The 15,307-nt window shown below is 36.4% G+C and overlaps 1 protein-coding gene across 1 annotated transcript in view; it reads left to right on the forward strand.

The window, feature by feature from the left end:
- The window catches only part of APLF (aprataxin and PNKP like factor), a 140,088-nt gene extending 125,039 nt beyond the window's left edge, over positions 1 to 15,049 (forward strand). The window contains exon 10 of the mRNA XM_079110853.1: positions 11,789 to 15,049. Coding sequence (XP_078966979.1) covers positions 11,789 to 11,979 — 191 coding nt within the window. The 3' untranslated portion in view covers positions 11,980 to 15,049. The remainder of the gene's footprint in view (positions 1 to 11,788) is intronic.
- The last annotated feature ends 258 nt before the right edge of the window (positions 15,050 to 15,307 follow it).

A 15,307-nucleotide genomic window follows, 5' to 3' on the forward strand; every position in this document is an offset into this window, starting at 1 on the left:
ATTCTTCTTTATGGCTGAGTAAAATTTCATTGTGGATATATGTCACATTTTCTTAATCCATTCATCTGTCTATGGGCTTCTGGGTTGCTTCCATAACTTGGCTGTTGAGATTTACGCTACTATAAACATTGCATACTATAGTGTGCTGATTTCAGTTCTTTTGGATGAATAGCAAGGAGTGGGATAGCAGGATCATATGGTGGTTCCATTCCTAGTTGGTTTTTGTTTGTTTGTTTGTTTGTTTGTTTGTTCGTTTTTAAGGAATCTCCATACTGATTTCCAGAGTGTTTATACTACTTTGCCTTATGAGCAATGTATGAGTGTACCTTTCCCTGCACCAGCATTTATTATTATTTGTATTCTTGATTATTGCTATTCTGACTGAAGTAAGATGAAATCTCAATGTAGTTTTGATTTGCATTTTCCTGGTTACTAGAGGTGTTGAATTTTTTAAATATATTTGTTGACCATTTGTATTTCTTATTTTGAGAAGTATCTCTTCAGTTCTTTTGACCATTTATTAATTGGGTTATTTGTCAAATCATGGTATTTGAAAGATACTTTTGGTTGGGTAAGAGGGATGGACAATCAATAAGAATAACAGTAACTACCAACAGGAAACCTATAATCATTCTAGATAAAAAGCACGAAAAAAAAAGAAAGAAAAGAAAGAAAGAGAAAAAGAAAAACATTTCTGCCAGGCTCACTTGCTTTGGAAGAAACAAGCTCACTTCTGATTTTTCAGATACACTCAACTATTAGATTTTAAATAAAAAAAGTGTGCTATAAGAAAATGCTCTAGGCTGTTAATTTTTTCAAAAGTACATTATGCTGTTTAATTCTGTGTACATCTCTTGGAAATAACAACTACAAAAAATAAAACTACAAAAAAGTTATATTTTGTCATTGATTTTAAAAAATTAAACTAATACTGGTAGGTCTCTATTTTTACTTTTGTGCTTACATAAGCTTTTCATGAACAATGGTGTTCTCTATGTAATACTGGGGTGGTAGTTTGGAATACTTCTCTGTTGTGACTCCTCTAGACTCAGCTGTCTTGTTCTCTAACTGAGAAGTGTCCTTGTGTGAGAAGCTTTCTTTGATCTATAGTAAGTTATATGAAAACTTTACTGTTTACATCACTTTAAATCCAGATGCCTACATTCCATGCTTTACGTTTCAGCTTGTGCAATTAGAGAATACATGTGCAGAGGTTGTGTTTTTTCCCTTGCTTTCAGTGTTTTCCATATTTCTTTTGCATAAAAATGTTCATTTTTGTCTTAAAGGCAGACATTTTTATTCATAGGTTAGGTGCTAGTCATATTATTCCAGAGCCCTGTTTCCTGAAATGGTTCCCGTTATTCAGGAAATCATCTAATTATTTAGATCAACAAGTTCATTGAATCAGTGTATTTCCTAAGGACAGAAACTGTCATTTCTGTGAAAATATCTTCGAAGACTACATAAACAAACAAACAAATCTTCCCATCTAGATGGCATTTGCATTGTATAATGTCTTAAATTGTTAATTGAGTCTGCTACTAAAGCCCACTGATTAATTGTTTCCACACAGGAAATCACATGTCATCATTTAAAACCATGGTAAGTATTATCTATATGATACCACTAATAAAGGGCATATTGCTGAATTCCAGAATTCTCTTTGCCCTTATATTATGATTTTGCCTTGTCTGGTGCTTTCATTTGAAGCACAAAAAATACCTGTTGTTCTTAATTGAAGTGGATTAAATTTGACTACCAGCCACATTGAGTTCTATGAGTAGTGGTTTTGTTAAGATTTTGGAGTTCCTATTAGAGCAACATGAATGTGTAAACATAAAAATCAAATGTAAATGATAGATAAAAACAAATTTTAAGGAAACAAATGAAATTCTTCTGATTAATAAGCCTTACTGCCTCAACAAATGAGTCTGCTTAATAAATTGCTAAGGATTTTCAATGCTCATTGAGGCTTGAAGTCAATTTATTTAGCAAGATTTAAATAAGTCTCTTGCATAATTCATTATAGTGATCAAAAGTGTTGACTAAAATAAGAAGAGTTCTGTAGAACTAGAAATGTTCAGTAGTTGGTCTGTAAATGGTTTATTTATCCATTCACATCTTCAACAAATAAAGTTCCTTCTACATGTTAAGTGGTGTTATAGAATCTGAGGAGTTAATAGAAACAAAAGCCTGCTGCTGTAGAATTTTACAAAGTGGACAGTGTACATAGAAACAATTGCATAATGTCATAACTTTCAGAGAACTGAATAGCAAGGGTATGTGGTGGTGCCATTTCAGATAGGATGGTAAAAGAAGCAGTCTCTGATATTTTGACATAAAGCAAAGTCCTGAAGAAGGGAATGAGCCAAGTAATTATCTGAGGAAAGGTATGCCAGGTAATGGGAATGGCAAGTTTCAAAGCCCCGGGAATGATCATGCTTGAACTCTTCTAGGAACAGCAAAGAACAGATAAAAATGGAACAAAGAGAGTAAGCAGAATGACGTGAAATGAGATTAGAAAAGCCATTAGTGGGCCAGTTGTGTAGGGTCTTGGAAGCCAAAATCTACAAGTCAGGACTTCAGGTTTTATTTAGTGTAATACAGAAAGCTATTGGAAGGTTTTCTGGCTTCCCTGTGGAGAATAAAGTAGAACGGAAGCAAGAAAGTCAATTAGAAGGAAATCACATCCAGGAAGAAGATAACGGTATTAGAGTACAGCGATTATACTTTGAAGGTAGAGCCACCACACTTTTTTGGCATACTGAAGCTGAATTTTCAGTGATGGGTATTCAAGATGCCTCAAGCTAAAAGGTTGAACGGTTAGAGGAGTCATATATGCAACACTGATAAGAGAGTGACCAGATTTGGGCAAGGTGACAACTGTTATGTTCTGGGCCTATTAGTTATCCAGTTGAACATAATACATGAATAGTCAGAAATGAGTCTGGAATTCAGGACAGGGGTCAGGCTTAAGATGTAAATTTGGAGACTTAGCACATAAGACTGGATGGAATCATCCAACTAGCAGGTTAAAGAAGAGGTCCCAGCTTGAAACATGGGGCACTTCAGGAAGTGCCAGCAAAAGACTGAGAAGGAGCAGCCAGTGAGTCAGAAGGAGAACTTAAAAGTTGTTTCAGGTTTACATTTATTTTTCTTATAAATCCTCTAAGGTACTTTGAGAATCTGAAAGGAAACAGCTTATTGGGATATCATTAGCACATACTATGTGATAAGGTACATTCCCATTCTATTAAAAAAATTTATATAGATGAGGTACTTTCTTTTTTATTTATTTATTTTTATTGTAAACAAATGGATACGTGTTGTTTCAGTTTGTACATGGAGAAACAGCATACCATTTGCATATTCATATATTTACATAGAGTAATGATGTTTGATTCATTCCATTATTTTTTCCTTCCCCTCCACCCCTCCCACCTCTCTTTTCCCTCTATACAGTCCCTCCTTCCTCCATTCTTGTCCCACTCCCACCCCCCCATTAAGTGTCATCATCCGCTTATCAGTGAGATCATTCCTCTTTTGGATTTTTGAGATTGGCTTATCTCACTTAACATGATAGTCTCCAATTTCATCCATTTGCCTGAAAATGCCATAATTTTATTATTCTTTATAGCCGAGTAATATTCCATTGTGTATATATATACCACAGTTTCTTTATCCGTTCATCAACTGAAGGGCATCTAGGTTGGTTCCATAGTCTGGCTATTGTGAATTGAGCAGCTATGAACATTGATGTGGCTGTATCTCTGTAGTATGCTGATTTTAAGTCCTTTGGGAATAGGCCGAGGATTGGGATAGCTGGGTCAAATGGTAGGTCCATTCCAAGTTTTCTAAGGATGCTCCACACTGCTTTCCAGAGTGGCTGCACTAATTTGCAGCCCCACCAGCCATGTATGAGTGTACCTTTTTCCCCACATCCTCTCCAACACCTATTGTTGCTTGTATTCTTGATAATCGCCATTCTAATTGGGGTGAGATGGAATCTTAGTGTAGTTTTGATTTGCATTTCTCTTATTACTAAAGATATTGAACATTTTTTCATATATCTGTTGATTGCTTGTACAACTTCTTCTGTGAAGTGTCTGTTCATTTCCTTAGCCCATTTGTTGATTGGGTTATTTGTATTCTTGGTGTAGAGTTTTTTGAGTTCTTTATATATTCTGGAAATTAGTGCTCTATCTGAAGTATGAGTGGCAAAGATATTCTCCCACTCTGTAGGCTCTCTCTTCGCATTGCTGATAGTTTCCTTTGCTGAGAGAAAGCTCTTTAGTTTGAATCTATCCCAGTTATTGATTCTTGCTTTTATTTCTTGTGCTATGGGAGTCCTGTTAAGGAAGTCTGATCCTAAGCCAACAAGGTATAGATGTGGACCTACTTTTTCTTCTATAAGATGCAGGGTCTCTGGTCTGATTTCAAGGTCCATTGTGATCCATTGTGAGTTGAGTTTTGTGCAGGGTGAGAGATAGGGGTTTAGTTTCATTCTGTTGCATATGGATTTCCAGTTTTCCCAGCACCATTTGTTGAAGAGGCTATCTTTTTTCCATTGCATATTTTTGGCCCCTTTGTCTAGTATGAGAAAATTGTATTTATTTGGGTTTGTGTCCATGTCCTCTATTCTGTACCATTGATCTACCTGTCTATTTTGGTGCCAATACCATGCCGTTTTTGTTACTATTGCTTTGTAGTATAGTTGAAGATCTGCTATTGCAATACCCCCTGTTTCACTCTTCCTGCTAAGGATTGCTTTAGCTATTCTGGGTTTCTTATTCTTCCAGATGAATTTCATGATTGCTTGCTCTATTTCTGTGAGGTACGTCATTGGGATTTTAATTGGAATTGCATTGAATCTGTATAGCACTTTTGGTAGTATGGCCATTTTGACAGTATTAATTCTTCCTATCCAAGAACATGGGAGATCTTTCCATCTTCTAAGGTCTTCCTTAATTTCTTTCTTCAGTGTTTTGTAGTTTTCATTGTAGAGATCTTTTACCTCTTTGCTTAGATTGATGCCCAAGTATTTTTTTTTTTTTTGAGGCTATTGCAAATGGAGTTGTTTTCCTCATTTCCCTTTCAGCTGTTTCGTCACTTGCATATAAAAATGCTGTAGATTTATGCGTATTGATTTTATAGCCTGCTATTTTGCTGAATTCATTGACGAGGTCTAGAAGTTTTCTGGAGGAGGTTTTTGAATCCTCTAAATATAGAATCATGTCATCCACAAATAGTGACAGCTTAAGTTCCTCTTTTCCTATTCGTATCCCTTTAATTTCTTTAGTCTGCTAATTGCTCTGGCTAGAGTTTGGAGGACAATGTTGAATAGAAGTGGTGAAAGAGGACATACCTGTCTTGTTCCTGTTTTTAAAGGGAATGGTTTCAGTTTTTCTCCATTAAGAATGATGTTGGCCATGGGCTTAGCATAAATAGCCTTTACAATGTTCAGGTATGTTCCTACTATCCCTATTTTTTCTAGTGTTTGAGCATGAAGGGGTGTTGTATTTTGTCAAATGCTTTTTCGGCGCCAATTGAAATAACCATATGATTTTTATCCTTAAGTCTATTGACATGATGGATTACGTTTATTGATTTATGGATGTTAAACCATCCTTGCATTCCAGGAATGAACCCCACTTGATTGTGGTGCACAATTTTCTTAATATGTTTTTGGATACAGTTTACCAATATTTTGTTAAGGATCTTTGCATCTATATTCATCAAGGATATTGGTCTAAAAGTTTCTTTCCTTGATGTGTCTTTTCCTGGTTTGGGTATGAGGGTGATATTCGCTTCATAGAATGAGTTCGGTAGGATACCCTCCTTTTCTATTTCCTGGAATACTTTGAGAAGTATTGGAATGAGTTCTTCTTTGAAAGTCTTGTAGAACTTGGCTGAGAATCCGTCTGGTCCTGGGCTTTTCTTGGATGGTAGATTTTTGATGGCTTCTTCTATTTCATTGCTTGATATTGAACTGTTTAAATCGTGTATGTCCTCCTGGTTCAGTTTGGGAGGAGCATATGTCTCTAGAAATTTGTCAATGTCTTCAGTAGTTTCTATTTTGTTGGAATACATATTTTCAAAGTAGCTTCTCATTATGTTCTGTATCTCAGTGGTGTCTGTCGTGATATTTCCTTTTGCATCATGTATTTTAGTAATTTGAGTCTTCTCTCTCCTTCTCTTTGTTAGTGTGGCTAAGGGTTTGTCTATTTTGTTTACTTTCTCAAAGAACCAACTTTTTGTTATGTCAATTTTTTGAATAGTTTCTTTTGTTTCAATTTCATTGATTTCAGCTCTGATTTTAATTATTTCCTGTCTTCTACTACTTTTGCTGTTATTCTGTTCTTCTTTTTCTAGGGCTTTGAGCTGTAATGTTAGGTCATTTAATTGTTGACTCTTCATTCTTTTCTGGAATGCGCTCTATGCAATGAATTTTCCTCTTAGTACCGCTTTCATAGTGTCCCAGAGATTTTGATATGTTGTATCATCATTCTCACTGACCTCTAAGAATTTTTTAATCTCCTCCCTGATGTTTTTTGTTATCCATGTTTCATTCAATAGCATATTATTTAGTCTCCAAGTCTTGGAGTAATTTCCTTTTTTTATTTTGTCATTGATTTCTACTCTCAGTCCATTATGATCTGATAGAACACAAGGCAGTATCTCTATTTTTTTGCATTTCCTAAGAGCTGTTTTGTGGCATAACACATGATCTATTTTTGAGAAGGTTCCATGTGCTGCTGAGAAGAAAGTGTATCCGCTCGCTGATGGATGGAATGTTCTATATATGTCTATTAAGTCTAGGTTATTGATTGTGTTATTGAGTTCAATTTTTTCTTTGGTTGGATTTTGTTTGGAAGATCTATCTAGTGGTGACAGCGGTGCGTTAAAGTTGCCCAGAATTATTGTGTTGTGGTCTATGTGATTCTTGAAATTGAGAAGGATTTATTTGATATACAGGGATGCACCATTGTTTGGGGCATAAATATTTACTATCATTATGTCTTCCTGATTTATGGTTCCCTTAAGCAGTGTGAAATGTCCTTCTTTATCCCTTCTGACTAACTTTGGCTTGAAGTCCACTTTATCTGATATAAGGATGGAAACCCCCGCTTTTTTACTGAGTCCATGTGCGTGGTAGGTTTTTTCCCATCCTTTCACCTTTAGTCTGTGGATGTCCTTTTCTATGAGATGAGTCTCTTGCAGGCAGCATATTGTTGGGTCTTTCTTTTGAATCCATTCTGCCAGTCTATGTCTTTTGATTGATGAGTTTAGGCCATTAACGTTCAGGGTTATTATTGAGAAATGATTTGTATTCCCAGTCATTTGGCTTATTTTTGGTTTTTAAGTTGGCTTGGTTTCTCCTTTGAGTGGTTTTTCTCTAAGGTAGTTCCTCCCTTTGCTGACCTCCATTGTTGTTTTTCATTTCCTCCTCATGGAATATTTTGTTGAGAACATTCTGTAGTGCAGGCTTTCTATTTGTAAATTCTTTTAACTTTTGTTTATCATGGAAGGATTTTATTTCATCTTCAAATCTGAAGGTTAGTTTTGCTGGGTATAGGATTCTTGGTTGGCAACCATGTTCTTTCAGAGCTTGAAATATGTTGTTCCAGGCCCTTCTAGCTTTTAGAGTCTGGGTTGAGAGGTCGGCTGCTATCCGTATTGGTCTCCTCCTATGTAATCTGATTCTTTTCTCTCGCGGCCTTCAAAATCCTATCTTTATTTTGAATGTTAGGCATTTTCATTATAAAGTGCCTTGGTGTAAATCTGTTGTGATTCTGTGCATTTGGTGTTCTGTAAGCCTCTTGTATTTGATTTTCCATTTCATTCTTGAGGTTTGGGAAATTTTCTGATATTATTTCCATTGATAGGTTGTTCATTCCTTTGGTTTGTATCTTTGTGCCTTCCTCAATCCCAATAATTCTTAAATTTGGTCTTTTCATGATGTCCCATAGTTCTTGGAGATTCTGTTCATGATTTCTTACCATCTTCTCTGTTTGGGCGACTTTATTTTCAAGATTAAATATTTTGTCTTCATTGTCTGAGGTTCTGTCTTCCAAGTGGTCTAGTCTGTTGGTGATGCTTTCCATTGAGTTTTTTATTTGGTTTATTGTCTCCTTCATTTCAAGGATTTTCTTTGGGTTTTTTCGAGAATCTCTATCTCTTTTTTGAAATGATCTTTTGCTTCCTGCAGGTGCTCTTTCAGCTTATTGGCATTATCATTCATTGCCTGCATTTGCTCTCTTATCTCATCCTTTACTTTGCGAATCATCTTAATCATGTATAATCTGAAGTCCTTTTCTGACATTTCTTCTAACATACTGTCATTGGATTCTATTACTATAGAATCTAGATTTGTTTGGATCATTTTCTTCCCTGTTTTTTCATGTTGTTCATGTATCTTCCCCTCTAGCAGTACAGATCTGGGGTATTGCAGATTTCCCCCTATAGGCTTATAGTGGCCCTATAGGTTTCCAAGACCCTTTCTTTAAGGGGAGATCAATATTAGCAGTGTCCAAGTCAGACACTATGCAATCCTAGACCAAATAGCCCCTATGGGGACAATAACAAAATTGTCATAAAACAAAATGAGTTCAAATGTTATCTTCGGTAAAACAAACAGGTTTGCAGTAAGGTCTGCAGTTTCTAATGGAGGACAAAGAGGATGCAGAGGGATGTAGAATATGGCTGTTAATGGGATAAGAAAAGAATATACAGAAGTTTTAGAAAATAGAAAGGGTGAGAGTGTAATCAAAAGAAATCAGATGTTAGCATGCAAAAAAGGGAGAAAGAGACTCTGAGGGAACAGGTAAACAAAAGGAAAAGAAAGCAAGAAAGTAAAGAAATAAAAATTTAAATTTTTTTTAAAAAGGAGAAAAAAGAAAATCTACTGTATAACAGTCATATACTAATCAAACCTCCCAGTGTCCAGTAGCCTGATATATGAGAGGTACCTGACAATGAGCTTCAAGCCTCCAGCAGGCGTCTCAGGATGGGATTTGCCCCACCCGAAGATTGGAGCTGTCTTCCAGGATTATCCAATATGGCTGCTCTGGCTTTGAAATGTGTTGGCAAATGGGGAGTTGCAGCTCAGGGGTGGACGTGGTCAGCTGGAGGTCCTGGAGACGGGATGCAGTTGGTCCGGCAGGGGTCCTGGCGGTCGGGTGTGTTTGGTGTGGTTGTGGGATCCTGGAGGTCGGGTGCAATCAGTAGGTCTGGGTTCCGGGTGATAGGGCTCAGTCAGTTGGTCTGGGGGTCCTGGCAGCAGGGAGCAGTCAGTTGATGTGAGGGCCCCAGAGGCAGAGAGTGGTCGGTCGGGCTGAGGGATCCTGGAGATGGGGCTCAGTCAGTCCAGCCAGGGGTCCTACGGGGCCTGGCTGTTGTCTCAAAATGGCGGCAGCCACGTGTGATCAAACCTGCAGGTACTGTAACAGTGAACTTCCAGGCGACAGCAGGTAGCTGGTGTTCCACTGGTGGTCTGCGGTCAGTCTGCTGGCAGCTGTCGGACAATTGGGAGGTGAACCTCGAGCATTGGGTGATGGATAGGGGTAAGGTAGGCGATGGACGGGCAAGAGGCAGGCAAATGGCGGATGATAGACGTCTGACAGTGAGCAATCTGCTCTTAAAAAAGGCGTCGATATGCTGGCAGATTGCAGGTCATCACAGCAGACAAATGGGGTAAACATCAGGGGATCGATAAGCAGCAAAAACTGCCTCACTGAGAAACAGATATCCTCTGCTTGAATCCAGCGTTACGGAGCGACAAGGAACGCAGCCTCCCTCTAGTCCGCCATCTTGGATCTAGATGAGGTGCTTTCAAGAGGAGAATGGACAAGAACAAAGATTAATAATGTTCTTTCCTCCTCACTTTCTTTTCCAACTTCCAACTACCCTAGAATCCCAAGTATTTCTGTCCCAAGTATTTCTTTGGTGTGTATTATCACTTATAAAAATGAAGGAGTGAGATTAGTGAGACATGAAACATTCTCTAAAGGTATTTACCAGGAGGTATTTATATGCACAAATGTAACACAAGATTTCCCTTAAGTAGACAATATACCATATAGTATGATATATTATTCTAGTAAGAATAGAACTAGTTGTTACGTAGGCTTTTTAGCTTTGACTACAAAGAAACTTGGAGAGAAATTCGATGATCAATTTATAATAATGTTAAATTTTGAGGTTGACATTTTTATATACTTGTTTTTATGTTCTTTGTTTTCATTTTATTTTATTATTATTAATATAAGCTACATCAGATCTTCTCTGGAGTGAGTAGTGATATTAAAAACACTATAAACACATTGGGCTATCAGAGTTGAAAGACAGATATATTACTTTTTTTGCAATTAATTTCATTTTTCCCCATCAAATTACTTGGCTTTCATTTAAGTTTTAAATATATATTGCATGTAAACATTTTAGGAAGATGTTGACCAAAACATATGCAAAATAGAGATATTAATATTTTTAAATGCTGTCTAAAAATGTCACTTTTTTTAAGCATCAAAGAGGTTATTAAAAAGCAAGGAATTATCAGGCAAAAGTAAAGGGAAGTCAAGATGCTAGAGAAGTAAATAAGCCTGAAGTCACTATTCCCTTGAAAGCACAAGCTAATCCCAGAAAATTAACTCTGCACTTAGTAGTCTTTCAGGATACAGAAAGAAACAGAAAACAAAAATCCTCAGTCCATACATAAGTTGGGGAGTTTGACAGGAGGCCTTCCTCTATAGCAGTCTGGGATCCAAGATCTCAGAGTGAAGGTGAAGAAACATTGGAACAATCTGAAGAGAATTCAAATATGGGAGGACTTTGCTGAGTTGTTCAGCAGACTTTAATATTTTTAACCTATACATTTGCTATTCATTGTCTTCTACACTGATATTTCCAGATGAAATATTCCTACTTGTTTCTTGACTATTCCACATTATCCTAGAGTCTGCCACTATCGTATTTTCAACCAACCCTGATGCTCACTATGGAAAGAATGTAAGGAGTTGGGTAAAGGATAAATTAATCTGGAGACAAGAATTTTCTGGTATTGTAATATTATTTGGGAATCTGTGAATTTTAGTGGCTGTTACCATAGCAGTCCTAGCCTTTATTGAAACATGAACTCTAAGAATATTTTAGGGCTATAAAATTAACTTTCCAACACACTTAAATTTGTCCCTTCTCATTTGATCAAATTAGACGTGTCAAATTAGATTTTGCTGGGTTTGCTGTGATAACAAGTACTCCCAAATTTCAGTGCATCACAAAAATAAATAGGTGTATTTCTCCTTCATGGTACAGCCGCAAGTTGGCTGTGCCTCTGTCCCATTTGTGTTCTCATCCTGGAATCCAGGGTGAAGGATTAGCCCTCAATTTGTGATATGGCATTCATGTGGCACAGGGAAAAATGACAATGACAGAACTGCAGAAGAACTCCTAAAGCTTCTGCTTCCACTCATGTTTCTTTGGCAAGTCAGTGGAGGATGAGGCCCCAGAAAGGGGCAGCGAGTAACTGGGAAGGTAGGGTTGCATGACGATGATCATGGCTATCAAGGAACCATTATTTTGACTCATGGGCCATTTTAGTCCCAGGAACCTCAAAGTTGGGAAAGTTAGAAAAAGAAGTACAAATGCTCATCTTAATGCCTTTTCTTGAAATTTATAGTGGTTAACTATGTGTTAAGAAAATAGATGCTGAAACATATTTTACCATAAGATATCTCTAGTCCCAGGTTGAATGGCAATTGATGTGTTATATATCAATACTCTGTTTTAGATGAAGATAATGATGATGTTGGACAACCCAATGAGTCTGACCTGAATGACAGCTTTCTAGATGATGAGGAAGAAGAATATGAGCCAACAGATGAAGATTCTGACTGGGAACCAGGGAAAGAAGACCAAGAGAAGGAAGATGTGGAAGAGCTTTTGAAGGAAGCAAAAAAATTTATGAAAAGAAAAAAGTAACTCTTCTCTGCAGTAATACAGGGCTCACATTTTTTTTTTTTTTTTTTATGGAAAATTTTCAGGAACTAAGGAGGTACTAGAGTGGTCATTGTTTTCTTTCTTTTCATAGTTACAACTTTTGCTATTGACTTTTTGCAAGTAAAACATTGAAATGTCAGCCTTTAAGGTAGTAAGTGGAATTTATTTTGTTGCTTTACCTTTTCTTTCCTGTTTAAAGCACTTACCAATAGGAAGCAAAGAGGTTAAAGAGTGATAATATTTTTCCTGTACTTTGTGTATTGATAATAAAAAGCCTTGGTTGCACAAAACTTTCCTCTTTTTTCCAAAAATCCTGTCTTCATAGATTGTTATGCAAGTATAATCAGGCAAATTACATGATGGGTGAGAAAGCATGTGTCTTTCATTGTATTGAAGTGATGCTTCAAGCAAAACCAAGCTTTTAAAAAATGACAGCCATCACATAATGGCTACTGTTTTTCTAGTACTCTAGATATGAGCTTTGTGATTTTGTTTAGTACTTGTATCTTTTGTAACTTGGTGAAATTATTACCAACTGAATACTAAAAATAGATTCAGCTAAGCTACACAAGAAAAATGTTCACTTTGCAGGGAATGTATGTTATTTTGTGTTCCACAACTGTAGTTTACTGTATGTCTAAATTTAAAGGTAGAAAAAACTCAAAGAATTTAACAGTTTTTCAAACTAAAGTCCTACTTAATTATTTTAACTCTCATGGTTCAGTCTTTAAGAATATGAAAATGGTTTTAACCATAATTTTCTTAAATGGCATTAGTTCTTTTGAACTCAGATGAAACTAGGATGTTGTTTGCCAGTGTTTAAGTTTCTGGCCTCCCAAATCAAACAAGATACCTCTTGTCCTTCAGTTTGTATATCTCCGTTTATATTTTTAAACTACTTTATACCCAGAAATACTCTTCATTTTAGGTGGCTGAGAATTCTTAAAATATAACAGAATTTGTAACAACAAGGTATGTATACACAGGGCAGGAGGCATATTATTGAAATCATAAATCACTAACCCAAAAGCATCTTATTAAACACTATTATTTTCTACTCTAAAGGAACTTCAAAATTTGTCTTAAAAAAGCAGAACAGGTTTATGATATTATTTTCAAATATCTCTTCAAGTAATTACACAGTATAAAATTCACTTAAACCAAAGCAAGTATATGATAATATTTCTCTAGATTATTACATGTTTTTCTATTATTATTTGGGAACTTTTTTTCTCTGCTAATTTCTTCTTAGTCTTGGGGGCTTGACAAACATATGAATAAAATCTTTGAACTTATTCTTCTCCTGGCACTGACTAAATCCTTGAGGGGTTCTTTAATTCAGTCCTTGGCATATACCAAAAGCACGTCCAGATAAGAACTACATACTATGTCCATAGGAGCATTATTCTTTTTTATTTTTTTTATTTTTGCAGTGCTGGGGATTGAAACCAGGGCTTTGTGCTTGCAAGGCAAGCACTCTACCAACTGACCTATATCTGCAGCCCAAGCATTATTCTTAACACTAAAAAGGCGATACCAAAATGTCCATCAACTGATGAGTTGATAAACAAATGTAGTATTACTGGGCAATAGAACATTGTTTGAACCTAAGAAGAAATGGCATACTGATACCTGCTACAACGAGGAAGAACCTTGAAAATATTATGTTAAATAAGAAGCTAGACCCAAAAGGGCACATTTTATTTGAACTCATTTATATGAAATGTCCTAAATAGACAAATTCCTACAGAGAGAAAGTAGAGTAACTGTTGCTTAGGGACCTGGGAAGAGGAAATGGGAGAGATTGCTAATGGGCTAAGGTTTCTTTTTGAGTGATAAAAATTTCTAAAATTAGATAGAGGTGACAATTGCACAACTCTACAAATATACTAAAAATGAATGAATTAAACTTTCAAAGGGTAAATGTTATGGAGTATTATATATTTCAGTAACCTGTTATTAAAAATGAATGCAGGGTAACATCAGTCTTTTAAAAATAAAAAATCATTTAAAGTCAAATGATGTTCTTGGTAGTAGTAGAGTAGTATGATAGTTCATGGTAACTGCTTTTTTTGTTTGTTTGGTTTGACTTGTTACTGGGAATTGAACCCAGGGGCACTGATTCACATCCCCAGCCCCCCCTTTTTTTAAAATTTCGAGACAGGGTCTCACTAAGTTGCTGAGGCTGGCCTCAAACTTGGAATCCTCCTGCCTCAGCCTCTCAAGCTACTAGGATTACAAGTGTGTGTCACCACACTGGGTGGTAATTGCTTTTTAAGATAGTTTGATGCAGCTTTTGAAATCATCCTAAGGATACTTCAGTTTTTAATATATATATGTATATATACTTATATATATTTATCTTTATATATATATCAGTTAGTTACAATGCAATGAACATTTGCCACTTTTAATTAGACAGTATTTAAAATCTGCAATTTCCAGAATAGAGGGAAACTGCTGACATTAGGGTGTCAGTGGTTTCAAGAACATTAACAAAAACTTCATTCCTTAATTAATTGCTACCCTAAACTGCAGGTAAGCACCAGTACTCCTTATAATGGTGTCCATGGAATTTAAATTATATCCCAGCTTCCTTCATCATAGTATAAATTATGACATATACATTTCTTATCTGTATGTTTAATTCTAAAAGCAAACATTTTTGGTTGATATTTTTGAAAGGAGGGTACCCTAAGATCTTGGGAAACTAGAGACATAAAAATGTTTTTTTCTTGTTTGTTTTATTTATTGTTTTTAGAAACATGAAGATTTTAGGGGAACACTTGGGTCCTAACTCTGCTTTTACCCAGGTTGAGGACAGCCTTATTGATATCCAGTTTGTTTCTGAAACCATAGGATCCTAGTAGTTGTAAAGATTCGTTGGGCTGAAGTGGCTCAGTGGTAGAGTGCCCGCCTAGCACATGTGAGGCACTGGGTTTGATCCTCAGCACCACATAAAAATAAGTAAATAAGGGGCTGGGGATATAGCTCAGTTGATAGAGTGCTTGCCTTGGAAGCACAAGGCCCTGGGTTCAATCCCCAGTACTGCGGGGGGGTGGGAGAGGGGGAGTAAATAAAACAAAGGCATTGTGTCCATCCACAACTGAAAAAAATTCTTAAAAAAAGATTCATTGTAATGAAAGCAGACATATTTGTATTCTTCCAGAATGGTGATGTCAAACTGAGAATAGAAGGATAGTGACTTTCTTGCAACAAATATGTGCCATGTTCAGCGTCACTGATATTCCCTTTGGAGAGGGAAATCACCCACTGACCTGCTGTATCCAGCCCTGCTCTGTGAGGTCAC

Source organism: Sciurus vulgaris, assembly GCF_902686455.1.
Source record: "Sciurus vulgaris genome assembly, chromosome: 14".
Lineage (NCBI taxonomy): Eukaryota > Metazoa > Chordata > Mammalia > Rodentia > Sciuridae > Sciurus > Sciurus vulgaris.